The sequence below is a fragment of the Dama dama genome, chromosome 20 (assembly GCF_033118175.1).
Source record: "Dama dama isolate Ldn47 chromosome 20, ASM3311817v1, whole genome shotgun sequence".
Classification (NCBI taxonomy): domain Eukaryota; kingdom Metazoa; phylum Chordata; class Mammalia; order Artiodactyla; family Cervidae; genus Dama; species Dama dama.
In genome coordinates this window covers 91,937,287-91,952,887 of record NC_083700.1, presented here as the reverse complement: position 1 = coordinate 91,952,887, position 15,601 = coordinate 91,937,287, and the positions used below count along the sequence as shown (strand labels likewise).

General features: G+C 37.3%; 1 protein-coding gene across 6 annotated transcripts in view; it reads right to left on the bottom strand.

Annotated features, from left to right (window-relative positions):
- Positions 1–15,601, bottom strand: part of EPS15 (epidermal growth factor receptor pathway substrate 15) — a 138,224-nt gene that overhangs the window by 6,616 nt on the left and 116,007 nt on the right. For 4 of the 6 annotated variants that reach the window (XM_061121920.1, XM_061121923.1, XM_061121918.1 and 1 more), the window contains exons 22-23: positions 2,822–2,898; positions 290–485 (exon numbers count right to left, since the gene is read on the bottom strand). In XM_061121920.1, coding sequence (XP_060977903.1) covers positions 290–485; positions 2,822–2,898 — 273 coding nt within the window. The remainder of the gene's footprint in view (positions 1–289; positions 486–2,821; positions 2,899–15,601) is intronic. The other 2 variants (XM_061121919.1, XM_061121922.1) reach the window with 1 other exon arrangement.

Sequence of the window (15,601 nt, the reverse complement as noted above, 5' to 3'; positions counted from 1 at the left end):
TTAGCTTTCAAAAAGCAAGAGATTTCATTGACTGCCTCTCTAAATGATTTAAAAATAAATTAGCTTTGCCAGAAAGGTAGTTCCTGACAGTTATACAGGTTGGCTTCTTAGGCACAAGTCTGTAATTCTGCATTGAGGTCATAACAGATGATAACAGCAGGCTTCTGCCATGCTTTCTGACTTGTTCTGTTTAAGGCCCTTTATATAACATCTACAAGTAAGGCCCACACAACACTTCTTGGAAAGAAAAAGAAAGTAGTTGATTTAGGAAAGGTACCAACTCTCATACCAGGTGGTGGTGGGCAGGGTCTTGTTGGAGTTCCGATCTTTGGTGGCAGTGCTGGGGGTACATCTTCATTTTTGACAGATGTTTCCTCAAGCATATTTTTTGTCATGGCCACATTGCTGATGGAGCTTGAAGTGGCTGAACTAAAAGGATCTTCATTGTTGACCTTTGTTTGGAAAGAAATATCTTCACTGTTAACCTTTGTTTGAAAAGAAATATTTACTCACAGTTATATATAATATGCCAACCAAACTGTTTATGGTTATATTGCATTTGGAAGAGTGATCTTCAATTTTATGCAGCTTTATTTATTTCAATTCTCAGAGCACTAACATTTCAACCTTTGCATTCGGAACCAAAATGGAAAAAAAATTTTTAATTATTCTATATGAGTAGTGATTATACCACCACTACTTATTAAGAACAACAGATCATACCAAAACAAACCAACTCTGGGTTAAAGATTTGTCAAGATTCAGGTAATACAACCACTGAGGCCCATTTTAAAGGGACTAATGTATCTGTCCTCAAGTGAATATCTGATCCAAATGATAAAGAAAAAAAACACTGATTCCACACTTTCCAATGCACTTAAACTAGGAAAGATTTAATACTAATATCAAAGAAAATGGCATCTTGAAAAACATTAAAGACAACTTTAAAAAATGAAAAGTCAACTTTTTTTTAAAGCAAACTGGTCCCATAGAATGGTAAGCCTTATTGAGGGTCTGAAGACCTGGCTTTTCCAACACATGGAGTAATGCAAGATTCACTTTAAAATACGCATGTATTTATTTATATGGCCTTAGTCGCTGCATGCAGATCTTTGCTGCGTCATGTGGGATCTTTCGTTGTGATGCACAAACTCTCTAGTTGTGGTGTGTGGGCTCAGTAGTTGGGGCATGCAGGCTTATCTGTTTTGTGGCATGTGGAATCTTAGTTCCCTGACCAGGGATCAAAACTGCATCCCTCGCATTGCAAGGCAGGTTCTTCACCACTGGACCATCGGGGAAGTCCCCAAAGATTCATTTTTCTATAATGAATGGGTAATTACAATTTAGGTTAGTGTTTCTCTAAAGTAGCACTACTGATATTTTGGGCTGGACATAGTTCTGTGATGTGGGGGCTGGACAGAGGGTTGCAGGAGGTTTAAAAGCATCCCTGCTTTTATCCACTGGATATGAATATCCTCCTCCTCAGCTGTGACAACCAAAAACGTCTCCATTGTTCAGCTGTTAAGTCACATCCAACTCTTTCTGACACCACTGGACTGTTGTTGCATGCCAGGCTCCTCTGTCCTCCACTATCTCCTGGAGTTTGCTTAAATTCATGTCCATTAAGTCAGTGATGCTATCTAACCATCACATTCTCTGCCACCCCCTTCTCCTTTTGCCTTCAATTTCCCCCAGCATACCTTGCTAAATGTTTCCTGGGGGAGGGGTATGGGTGTGGGGAATAACACCCAGTTGAGAATCAATGATAGAGACAATTTGACACACACTCTAATTTTACTTTTTTGGCCTGAATTGATCATAGGGGTTACACTGGAAAAGAGGCAGTGGACATATACTGCTAGGCTGTTATCTTAATACTAACCTTAACAGCCTCAGAACATAAAGTCAAGGAACCAGTGCAGAGAAGATAGAATGAATGCTCAGATTTTATAGCCATTGACCCAGACAGTCTACAGGGGGAAAATGTAGTTAATTGGAAGAAACATGCTTAGTAAGACAGAAGATTCTTAGTCACAGACGTAGAAAACAAACTTTTGGCTACCAGTGGGGAAAAGGGGGGAGGAGGGACAAATTGGGGGATTGGAACTGACATTCACTCACTACTATATATAAAATAGATAATAAGGATCTACTGTATAGCACAGGGAACTCTACTCAGTACTCTGCAATGGCCTATATGGGAAAGAATCTAAAAAGAGTGGATATATGTATGTACACATAATTTATCTGTTTGCTACACAGCAGAAACTAACACAACGCTGTAAATCAGCTATGGTGGCGGTTTAGTCACTAAGTCGTGTCCAACTCTTGTGACCCCATGGACTGTAGCCCGCCAGGCTCCTCTGGCCATGGCATTTCCCAGGCAAGAATACTGCAGTGGACTGCCACTTCTTTCTCCAGGGGATCTTCCCAACCCACGGACTAAATTTGGGTCTCCTGCATTGCAAGCAGTCTCCTGCATTGCAGGTGGATTTTTTACTGAATGAGCACCAGGGAAGCCCTAAAATCAACTATACACGAATAAAAATAAAACATAAATAAATCTAAAAGAAAGAAAACTCTTAAAGTTGTTGGGCAAGCCTGTAATGAGAAAATTATCTGTCCCATCACCATTGTTTTTGTGCACAGAAATGTCTACTTTGATTATATCTTGTATTTCATTTGTCTGAAATCCACATTTGCTGTAACTTATTGAAATCAAGTTGCAATGTTTGTGAAAGGTTATAAAATCAAAAGGAAAAATTGCTCCTTTGGTGGAAACACAGTATATTTTACCCTCCCACTAATTACTGCAAATTACCTTTGACAATGTGCTAAAGTCAGCAAATCCATCTTCAAATGATTCACTTCCAAAAACAGAAGCAAAGGGGTCTGTGGCTAAAATGAATAAAGAAAATCAATGCAACAGGACAGAAAAACATCAAATTGCATGTTCTCTTTTGGTGAGTAACATTGAGACATATGAAAATATCTACTCCCAAATATGAGTCCCTGAATTTATGATTTAAGTCCACAAAGACAGATGAACACACTGATATCCCCACAAGAGATATACCTTTGTATAAATCAACTGATGAATGATTTAAGAATCAAAAATATATGAACTAACTGTAGGTAAAGTGTTTAAGGCTTTGGAATATACATCAAATAATATAGCTCCTGTATGCTTAAACTATTTCTAATAAAGACATCAAAAAGTAAAAAACAAAAACAAAAAAACCCATTATTTCACATTTCACACACATCCTTCAAGGCCATTTCACCTGCTACCATATCCACAAAGCCTGGAATATCCTAGGTGTCTCCAGTTTACAGAGCAAAAGTGATTTCTTCTTTCTTTGTGGCACTGACTGAATTATGGTTATCTGGGACTGATACATCACTCTTAGTAGATTAGTGAGGTCCTTAGAAACAAGGAATAACATTTATCCAGTGAAGAATGAATGGTCAAAAAACATTCACTGGCCATACATACAAAATTTAAGAAAACAAGAAGACACAGTTTCTAACATCCAAAGAACTCACAGTATAGTAAGAAACATACAAATAATAATAAAATAATCTTAAATGAACTAGTAGAGAGGTATGAAAAACCCGGAGTAGAAGCCACTGTCTAGGAGAATCAAGAAAAGTACTGAAGAAGCCATTACATTTGAGCTAGGTCTCTCAGATAAAGAAGGGAGCGTGCTGAATAAATGCAGGTGGGGGAGAGAAACCTATTACAGGCAGAAGGAACAGAAACTGCAAAAGCAATATTTAATCACTGCTTCACAGGCATGAGAAGTTATCTGTTCCATCATAGTGCACTTAACAAACAGACTAACATTTTCAGCTGGCACAAACTGACTTACTTTGTGATAGGTTTGGCCTATTTAGGCATAAACGCTATCAGTAAAGTCAAAGAATCTTTACAGGAATTGCAGCTTGATATAGGAAAGTAGAAAGAAACAAAGGAAGGAGAAGAGAATCTCAAAAGAGAGGGTAAGACAGAGCAAATGGGCACAGGAAAAATGTTCTTGTTATTCCTCAATTCTTCATGTTTACGTCATATCAGTTTTAGGACAAAAGTGTACTCACCCACTCATGTAAATGTATAAAGTGTGCCTTTATCTCTAACAATAAGCACACCATGGACATAAACAAAAGAGGGACAAGGAAGATCTACATTATCTTTGTCTTGTCACCAAGACAGTCACGGGGTGGGCAGAAGCATAGAGAAAATCAGTCTTTTAGGGATACACCAACAACTCTGAACATGAGGATTTTGAAAGTCCAGAGTTACAGGAAATCCTACAGCTTTAGTCATAAAGGATGCTTTTGTATTACTATGTATCTGCTGAGTCCCAGGCCTGAGGCCCAGCCTGTTCATGGCTTTCCCTTCTTTCTCTTCTTCCTGTGATTCCTGATGCAGTGGCAGCTGAGCTACAGACTGAGCAGGATGCAACACTCTCCTGACTGGTAGAAGGTTAATGATGGAAAAGGAGTTGGCCTCATTTCAGTGGCTGCTGCTGCTGCTAAGTCACTTCAGTCGTGTCCAACTCTGTGCGACCCCATAGACGGCAGCCCACCAGGCTCCCCCATCCCTGGGATTCTCCAGGCAAGAACACTGGAGTGGGTTGCCATTTCCTTCTCCAATGCATGAAAGTCAAAAGTGAAAGTGAAGTCACTCAGTCGCATCCAACTCTTAGCGACCCCATGGACTGCAGCCTACCAGGCTCCTCCGTCCATGGGATTTTCCAGGCAAGAGTACCAGAGTGGGTTGCCATTGCCTTGTCCTCATTTCAGTGGAGGGAACTGAAAAATCTGCTTCATGCTTTTGCTCTGCACTGTCCCATAGCTTTTAAAAACAGTCACTATACATGTGGCAATAGTGCAGAGTTAGGTCAGGTTTGACTGAAATATTACGAAGTGCACACTGTGAAAGACACTATCAGCAGAATGAGGCTTTGAATGCAACTGTGATCCGATTAGCACCCTCTTCTCGCCAAGAATCAAGGTAAGGATCATTTGGAGAAATACACAGAAGCATCATTTAAAAAACCATCTACAGTCTCATCAGCAGAAATAATCCTGAGGAGAAGAGTTGAGGAATGGGCAACATGGGTGAAGAGGATCAGGAGATACAAACTGCCAGTCATAAAACAAATAAGTCATGGAGATGTAATGTATAGCATGGGGACTAAAGTTAGTAACATTGTATTGCAAATTTGAAAGTTGCTAAGAAAGTAACTCTCAAAAGTTCTTATCACTAGAAAAAGAATTGCAACTTTGTATGGTGATAGGTGGTAAACAGACTTATTGAGATGATCATTTTGTAATGCACACAAATGTTGAATCATTATGTTGTTCACCTGAAACTAACATAATGTATGTCTATACAATAATTTAAAAGAAAGAATCCTTACCAATGTTTTAGCATACTTCTTTAACAGCTTTTTTTCCTGGTATTTTGTCCTTATATATTTGAGATCATACTATGCTGAATGCTTTTTTCTGAGGTGTAAATAATAAAGCTACATTTAGGCATATTTTACCCCTTTGTGCTGCACTTAGTCTAAGCTCAGCCGTGTTCGACTCTTTACGACCCCATGGATGTAGCCCACCAGGCTCCTCTGTCCATGGAATTCTCCAGGCAAGCCACACCCTCCTCCAGGGAATCGTCCCAACCCAGGGACTGAACCCAGGTCTCCCATATTGCAGGTGAATTCTTTACCGTCTAAGCCACCAGGGAAGCCCAAGAATACTGGAGTGGGTAACCTATCCATTTTCCAGGGGAACTTCCCGACCCAGGAATCAAACTGGGGTCTCCTGCATTACAGGCAGGTTCTTCACCAGCTGAGCTACCAGGGAAGCCCCTTTTAACCCTTTAACCTAATTTAATTCATAGCAGTCATCATACTTGACATGTTATATATTTGTTTACTGTGCTGTGCTTAGTCACTTAGTTGTGTTGAACTCATTGTGACCCCATGGGCTATAGCCCACCAGCCTCCTCTGTCCAAGCAATTCTCCAGGCAAGAATACTGAACTGGGTTGCCACATTAGCTCTATAAAGACAGGGACTTTGTTTTGTTCACTATTATATCCTCAAGGCCTAAAGCAAGGTCTGGCAAAGATGAGACACTTATTTTTCCTGAAAATACTGAAAGAAAAAAAACATCTCATTACTAACAATCTTCCAAAGAGATGCCATAACATTTCTCAGTACAACCAGCTGACCAACAAGGAATAAGGGAAACTTCACAGCTCACAAATAATCCCCACAGAACAGCTGTCTAACCAGAGAATCTTGGGAGGAGGGAGAAACCTTTTTTACCTCCATGAATGCTCAAAATCCATAAGATAATTAAGCTCAAACTCATAGAAAGCCTTCAAGAGATACTTGTGAATTATAGTCATCAGCAAAGGATCTACTTTCTCAAGCTGGTCTCCAAAGAGTTCACTCACTCACTCACCCAATAATCCACTCACATTTACTAAGCATCTATCATGCTCAAGCCTAGGTACCAGGGATTTAGAGGGACAGAAGACACATTTATCTTCAAGGAACTCATGATTTAACTGAGTGATATACTTGTACACAACTGCTACACAGAAAGTGTTAAAGTTGAAAGAGAGCAAAGGAGAAATAACAACTAGATTTATGTGGAAAGGGGAAAAAAGACTTTACAAAAAGCTCTCACTCTCTTTTACTTGTAGACAGAAAGGAGGTGGGAGAAGAGAGATACACACTCACTACACACAAATATATACCCGTTCACACACATATATCTTTTCATTCAAAAATTAAGTGGCCATGAAGAGACATGATTGGCCTGTGCTTTGTGGAAATGGAGAAAATTAGAGAAAAAAACATGAAAGAAAGCAGAGGCTAAGAATTATAAAATATATGAACATATGCATGCTTAGTCTGAGTCATTTCCTATAAAAACACAGACCTACTTGACATTTTCCTAATGCTGGTGTCAAAGATGCTGTGGGGACATCACGATAGCTCTTCTATAACCTCAGAATGTTATAAAGTTTTAATTAAGAATTGGAAAGATGATGCATTTTCTCATTAGAAGTCAGTAAAAAATTCCATGCAAAAAGTTTTCTGGCACCTGAACTAATCTCATTTATCAGTTCAGTTCAGTTCAGTCGATCAGTTCAGTCGATCCAATTCTTTTAACAAATTGTAAAAAGAATGTTTACAAGTCAAAAAAAAAAAAAAAAACATAGAAACTGAGTAACCTGAATTTGCTTTCTTTAGTTTTCTTTCTTAATTTACACAGTGTCTATCACCAGGAGCAAATGCTAAAACAAAAAACAACAACAACCCAATGTGAGACAAAAATATTAAAACTATTTAAGGTCCTTCTATCACTGCCATAACTACTAAATTTTAGAGGTACAGTGATTTATCATTTAAATTTTTTTTTTTTTTTCCACGTTGTACAGGTTTATTTTTCCAAGACCACAGAGACATACAAGAGCAGTGCTTTCCCTGGCGGACCAGTTTCCAACTGTCCCCTCGAGTGGCCCCAAAGGTCACAGCAGAAGGAAGAGGATCAAACACGCTTGGGCCTCTGCTCCCTGTCTTTGGTAAACAAGACTTGAAGTTGACAACCGGGACTTGGCCAATACTGCACTTAAATCACCACTATGTCTTTGTATCATTTAATTTTTAACAACAAAAATTTACCTATGTTTTTAATTTATTTTGAAAGCTTACAATTCTGTTCTGTGGGATTAATCTTTTTGCTGAGTAAACACTAAATTTCCCGGTGAGTAAGGAAGGTAAACATCCTGTGTTTGTGACTTTGGTTCTATAATGCCACGTATCTGAGTCTCAGTGGTTTCTAGATGGCAAGAGTTTATGAACAAGTAAACTAAATAAATATATTAAGAACCTACATATATTTGTAAGTTGGAGGAAAACACAGATTTACCAACTTAAACATTAAAAAAAAAGTCCATCTTTCATTTCTCAAACAAAAGAATTTTAAAAACAAAAGAGAAGAGAAAACAACTATAGACTAAAAGAATCCTTTCCAGGAAAAGAGTTGACAACACATACACACACTCTTCACTGCCAGATCTCACTTGGAACTAGCCAAGAGTATATTACAAGTGACATTAGTCTGCATTTGCAAGCCATTAAAAAGTAGTAGCAGTAGTAACAACAACTACCATCTACTATGATAGGAACTACAATAAATACTTTAACATACATTATCTCATGTAATCTACCCCACAAAGCCTGAAATGTAATTATTAACCTCATTCTATAGTTTAGGAAACTAAGACTTAGAAAAACCTATACAACTAGCAATGTATCTGAGTTAAGCTCAGGCAACTGGACTCAAGCATTTATGTCCTACTGATGACAATCTCTTTCTAGACTGTTTAGGTTTCTATTGAATTCAAAATTTTACGACAATGTAGCAGATTTGAGACAGATATTTATTCATTTTTTTAGCAGTCAAGTTTTTCATTCTGCTAAGTCCCGGAAGCACTAGGATGGGACAGTAGGGCTGGAACAGAAGATGACTCACAGATCTGTGCTTGGGCAACTGAATAAGATGGTAATGCTATTAGTGGAGATGAGATATCCAGAAGATGCTCAGTACTATTTTACATTTCAGAGTGGACAACTTCTTTCGGACATGTATCTGTGAGTGGGTAGCCATTCCCTTCTCCAGGGGATTTTCCAGACCCAGGGATCAAACCGGGTCTCTCACATTGCAGGCAGATTCTTTATTATCATCTGAGTCACCAGGGAAGCCCTCTTATTATAAACACACACACACATTTATTTGGAACACAGGGCTAGTGACTTAGATTTGTGGTTAGTAAAGAAAGCTGAGCGCCGAAGAATTGATGATGTTTTTGAACTGTGGTGTCAAGAGAAGATTCTTGAGAGTCCCTTGGACTGCAAGGAGATCCAATCAGTCCATCCTGAAGGAAATCAGTTCTGAATATTCATTGGAAGGACTAATGCTGAAGGTGAAACTTCAATACTTGGGCTACCTGATGCGAAAAACTGACTCATTTGAAAAGACCCTGATGCTGGGAAAAATTGAAGGCGGGAAAAAAAGGCGACGACAGAGGATGAGATGGTTGGATGGCGTCACTGACTCAATGGACATGAGTTTGAATAAACTCCAGGAGTTGGTGATGGACAGGGAGGCCTGGTGTGCTGCAGTACATGGGGTTGCAAAGAGTCAGACAGGACTGAGCAACTGAACTGAACTGAGTAAGATCAAATATTAACAAAGACAAATCTGGCAGTGATGCAGATGACAGATCAGCAGGTGAAGAGACTGGAGGCAGTTTAGTATCACAGTCCAAGTAAAACATGAGGAGGACCCAACCAAAGCTGAGTATAAGGAGGAATAGACAGAGTCCAATTGTGGGTAAAACAACAAGACGTGGCAATTTATTCAAGATGAGGAAGGACAGAGAAATCTAGGATGACTGGCTGAGGACCAATAACAGTGTAACTAGTATAAAATTGGAATGTAGAAGGAGGTAAAGCTTTACTCTTTGTAATTGCTTATATTATACTTCAAAGGAGAGACTAACTGGTAAAGATGACAATTAATTCTAAGCACTGTTGAGTTGACACCTAAGGAGATATATCCAGCTGGTAACCTGAAGGTACTGGAGGCTCAGGAGAGAGATCAGGCATAGAAGACAAAATCTAGGAGTCATCAGGGAACAGGCTATAGCTGAATGCACAGAACTGGACAACACCATCACAGGAAGTGTGTACTGAGAGAAGAACAGAAGCACCAGACTAAACATAGTACAGAAAGATAGCCTCACTCTTCAGCTTTTTCTCTAGGACATTGAGATTATTTTCTTGCTCTTGTTCTGAATAAAAGACATCTGTCCCAGATACCTCCTGGGAGCAAACTGGCCTGAGGGAACAGAGACCAGCACAATACAGCGCAATAGGAAAATTTTCTAGAACATATTAGATCAGCAGTTCTCAAAGTGTGGTCCATGTATCCCACAAGTCCAAGACCTCTTTAGGGAGGTCTGTAAGGTCAAAACTATATTCAAGATATGAAAATGATATTATCTTTCTCATTGTATTGATTACTTGCAACAGAGTTGCAAAACCAGTGGTGGGTTAAAAAAAAAAAAGTGGTGGGGGCCTTAGTAGGAATCAAGGCAGTGACACCAAATTGTACTGGCTGCATTCTTCGCCTCCACAAACTCACGGAGGGGAATCATGGAGGGGAAAAGGACAGGTGTACTTATCAATGTCTGTCCTTGATGAATCAATAAAAACTATTAATTTTAAATAAGTTGTGACCCTTAGGTACACATCCAAAAATTATGAAAGACAAAATGAGAAACACACACAAAACATTTCTGCTGAGTACCAAAGCATAATGGCTATCTGAAGGAAAAGCACTTACATGATGGTCTGAGAAACAAAGTGAACTAGCTGCTTTTTTCTTGGAATACATTTTTACTTAAAAGAAGAGACAAGTAAATGATGGTTATTCGGTTTTAGGTATTTCAGGTATCTTCCTAAATAAAGGGCTTCCCTGGTGGCTTAGAGGGTAAAGCATCTGTCTGCAATGCAGGAGACCTGGGTTCAGTCCCTGGGTCAGGAAGATCCCCTGGAGAAGGAACTGGTAACCCACTCCAGTACTCTTGCCTTGAAAATCCCATGGACGGAGGAGCCTGGTAGACTATAGTCCATGGAGTCGAAAAGAGTCGGAAAACGACTGAGCAACTTCACTTTCTTTCACTTTCCTAAATAAGGTGAATGTCACTTAAAGGAAAACAACTGAAAGTATTCTATGCAGATGATAAAAATTACAAACTATCAAGTAAAAATTAGAATCTTGGAAAGGTTTATCTGCCTCATAAGTTTAACATTATACCAATATTTAATTAAAAGACACTCATGAGACGGATGGTGATATCAATAAATGTGATTTAAAAAACTATTTACAATAAAATGTGCTAACATTTGGAAGACACACATATCTGAGTGAACCAATATGTTCCAAATGATCAATGCATGTTACAAAGCCATATATGCGGCACAAGACTGATTCATTGTGCAAGAAAGACTAACGAGTTTAATGCAACAGAATATGAAAAGTTTGATACAGTTTCATATTCCTAATTGTAACTAACTTTGTGTGTGTGTGTGTGTGTGTGTGTGTGTGTGTGTGTGTGTGTGTGTGTGTGTAACTAACTATGAAGAAACTAAAATTTATTGATTTTTGGTATAGTAGCAAACTCCGGGAGATAGTGGAGGACAGGGAAGCCTGGCATGCTGCAGTCCATGGGCTTGCAAACAGTCAGACACAACTTAGTGACTGAACAACAAATAACAACTAAGAAAAATATCCACAATTATCTAAAAAGTCTATTAAAATAATCCTCCCTTTTTCCAACTGTGTGAGGCAGATCTTCATTTCATACATTTCAAGTGAGACACATAGTGTAGCACACTGAATGCAGAAGTAGATACAAAGATCCAGCAAAAGCTGCACATTTAAAGAGCTTTGCAAAAATATATAAACAATGCTACTCTTCTCACAATATTTTTCTTTTTTGGTCTGGAGTTATTACTTTTGTTTAAAAATATGGTATTTATGTTAATATGTAATGGGTTTATTATTTTTGTTTTTAAATGAATTTAAAATTTTTAATTTCTCAGTTTTAATTTCTAACAGTAAATATTGATAAATAAGACCCCCAAAACGAAAGTTCTTTGAGGGTCTTCATTCATTTTAAAAAGGATCCTGAGACCAAAAAGCTTGATAATCTCCAAAGTCACTGCCCGTGTTTGCTTCAAATAACCCACTTCTTTCCTAATTAGTTTTTGTTATCATTGTTGAAATAAGAGCCTAGTAAGGGTGAAGTCTGAATTATTTTCCCTCAACCCCAAAGTCTTTAGACCTTTTATAAGATTCTTATAAAATTCTTTCATTTTTTTTTACCTAACATTTTTTCATTTGCTCTCAGGACCCTTCATCAAATTCTGGGTTCCAAAGACATCTTAATTTTTCATTTTTATTATTTAGTAAATAAGAGGCAGGATAACACAGCAGAAAGATCAATGGACAGGGATTTAGAAGTAAACTAGTAAGTAGTCCTGGGGCTCAGCTTCTCTTCATATACTAAGCAATCAGACCAGATAATAATTCTCAAATGGAATTCCAATATATGAAACAAGTAAGACGGATTTTAAGAATTCACTCTTAAATTCTTTTTAAGTTCAAATTTATAACATTTACTTATCACAGTGACAGTGAGAACAATGAAGCAATTTTGATTAACACAAATGTTTCAAGTCAGGGATCAAACTTATTTCTGTACTTGGCTTTGTTCACTCTATTTGAAAAACATTATTCATCCAAGAAAGCAACTTATTTCTGAACGAGAGTCTTGTAATCTCATAGTGATTTAAATAAATGTTTATTTATAGGTTTACACAAAACCCACATAACTTGATATTACAGTGCACTCCAATGTTAAAATCTTGTTTGTAATAGATCTGAATGCATATACCTAATCAAACTTCAGTTTTTTAAAAATTCAGAGACACTTAAAAAATAATGAAACTAGACTTGGCCAACCCCCTAAAGGCCCCTCTGGAAGCTAATTTCATGAAAAATAACGTTGAGAACTCTGGTCTAGAGCACGTCTATGGTTCCTTCAGCTCTAACAAAGGCAGTAATGTAAGAGAGAGAAAAAAAAAATCGGTGGCATCACCCTACTCCAATTTTTGTATTGTCAGAACTGGATGAGAAGATATAAGGCAGAGGCATGGTAACAAAATGATTAATAGCCTGAGCTCTGAAGTAAGACATGGGTTAGAAACTGAGGCACCTATTGTGACCCAGGGCAAACTATTAAAGAGAGAAAGAATTGCACCTCCCATATAATCATTATAAAGATTAAATGATAAAAATGCAAAAACAAAGTTTGAATGACCTATATGGCTGTGGAAAGAAAGAAAAAAGAAAAAGGACATTCAGACCACTGATATGTCTTACGTCTGTGGAAAGTCTGTGTAACTCAGCCCCATAGGCAACTAACATATTGCCCACTCAACTCTAAACAGTTTTAACTGTTAGATTCTTATTCAAATCAAGATGTCAGCTAGACTGCAGATGACGAAGATACAGACTCTCATTTTATATGTAAAGATGGTTCAACACAGGAAAATCAATTAACGTAATACACTACATTAACAGAATGAAGGAAAAAACCCCCAGATGATCATCTCAATTGATGCAGAAAAAGCATATATTTGACAAAATTAAAAATCCTTTCATGATAACACTGAACAAACTAGGAAAAGAAGGAAACTACTTCAACATAATAAAAACCACATATGAAAAGCCAACAGTGAACATCATACCAATGGTAAGATACTGAAAGCTTTTTCTCTAAAATCTGTAACAAGACAAGGATGCTCACCTTCACCACTTCTATTCAACACAGAAATCCTAGCCAGAGCAATTAGGCAAGGAGGAACAAAAAAGGCATCCAAACTGAAAAGGAAGAGGTAAAATTATCTGTTTTCAGATGACACAATCTTACATGCAGAAAACCCTAAAAAAAAAAACAACTTTAGAATAAATGAATTCAGCAAAGTAGCAGGATACAAAACCAATGCACAGAAATCAATAGCATTTCCATATATTGATACTCTGGACAATCTGCAAAGGAAATTAAGAAAACAATGACATTTACAATAGCATCAAAAAAAATAAAATACTTAGGAATTAACTTAACCAAGGAAGACTTGTATACTGACAACTATAAAACATTCTGTAAGAAAGTAGATAGAGATAAAGAGAAAAACAGACAACATTCATGAACTGGAAGACTCAGTATTGTTAAGATGTTAATAACATCCAAAGCACTCTACAGAGTCAATGTAATCACTGTCAAAATCCCAATACACTGTTTTGCAGAAACACAAAATTTACCCTAAAATTCATATGGAATCTCAAGGGACCCTGAATAGCAAAAACAATCTCGAAAAACTGACAGAGTTACAGGTCTCAAACTTCTTGATTTCAAAACTTATTACAAAGCTATTGTAATCAAAACAGTTCTGGTCTTAAGACACTTTGATCAATGGAACAGAATAGAGAGCCCAGAAATAAACCCTTACACGTGGAGTCAAATGATTTTCTGCAAGGATGTTAAAACCACTCAATGGGAAAAGGACAAGTAGTTTTGGGAAAATGGGATATCCATATGAAAAAGAATGAAGTAAAATTAACTCAAAATGGATCAAAGACCTAAATATAAGACCTACAACTAAAAACTCTTAGAAGAAAAAGTAAATGAAAACTTCACAACATTGGATTTAGCAATATTTTCTTGGATAGGACACTAAAAGCATAGGCAACAAAAGAAAAAGTACATAAACTGGACAACATCAAAATTTAAAAGTTCTGTGCACCGAGAGACAGTATCAACAGAATGAAAAGGCAACCTATGATATGGGAGAAAATATTTGCAAATCATATCTCATAAGGGTTTAATATCCACAAAATATAAGGAAATTCTACATTACAACAACAAAAAAGCAAACAACTGATTTTTTTAAATGGGCAAAGCATCTGAATAGACGCTACAAAGATATACAAATGGCCAATATGCATCATTATTCACTAGAGAAATGCAAGTCAAATCAATGAGCTGCCACTTCACACCATTAATATGGTTATTATTTTAAAAAAGTAGTATGTGTTGGCAAGGATGTAGAGAAACTGGAATCCTTGTGCACTACTGATGGGAATGTAAAATAGTAAGGCATGGAAAACAGTATGATGGCTTGTCAAAAAATTAAAAACAGAGTTACTATATGATTGAGAAATTCTAAATACCTAAAAGAACTGAAACCAAGGACTTGATTAAGTATTTGTAAACTCATATGAACAGGAGCATCATTCACAACATAAATGTCGTGAATGCAAGTCAAAATGTGGATGCAAACCAAATGTCTATTGATGGAGGAATATATAAACAAAAAGTGGCATATTCATACAACAGAATATCATTCAGTCTTAAAGAAGGATACATGCTGATACACGCTACAACATGGATGAACCTTGAGGAAATTATGACAAATGAAATAAGCCCAAGACACAAAAAGACAAATACGATAGGATTCCACTTTTATAAGGGACCTAGAGTAGTCAAATTCATAAACACAGTAAGTAAATGGTGTTTGCCAGGGCCTGGTAAGAAGGGGAAATGGGGAGTTCTTGTTTAACTGGTACAGTTTCAGTTTTAGGAGATGAAAAAAATTCTGTAGATAGATGGATGTGACAGTTGCACAATAACGTGAAGGTATTTATAATATCACTAACTGTATACTTAAAAGTGGCTAAAATGGTCAATTTTATATCATATATTTTCCACCACAATGTTAAAATACCCACTTATCAGGAAAAAACCGAACAATATGCCCCCTTCCCCAAATAAAAATTCCCATCCACTGGGCTCCTTTCACATGCTCTGTGAGAACAGTAATTGATTCACCCATTCATTCAGTAATATTATGTCCCCAGGTATGGTTTAAGGTTCTTGGGAGATA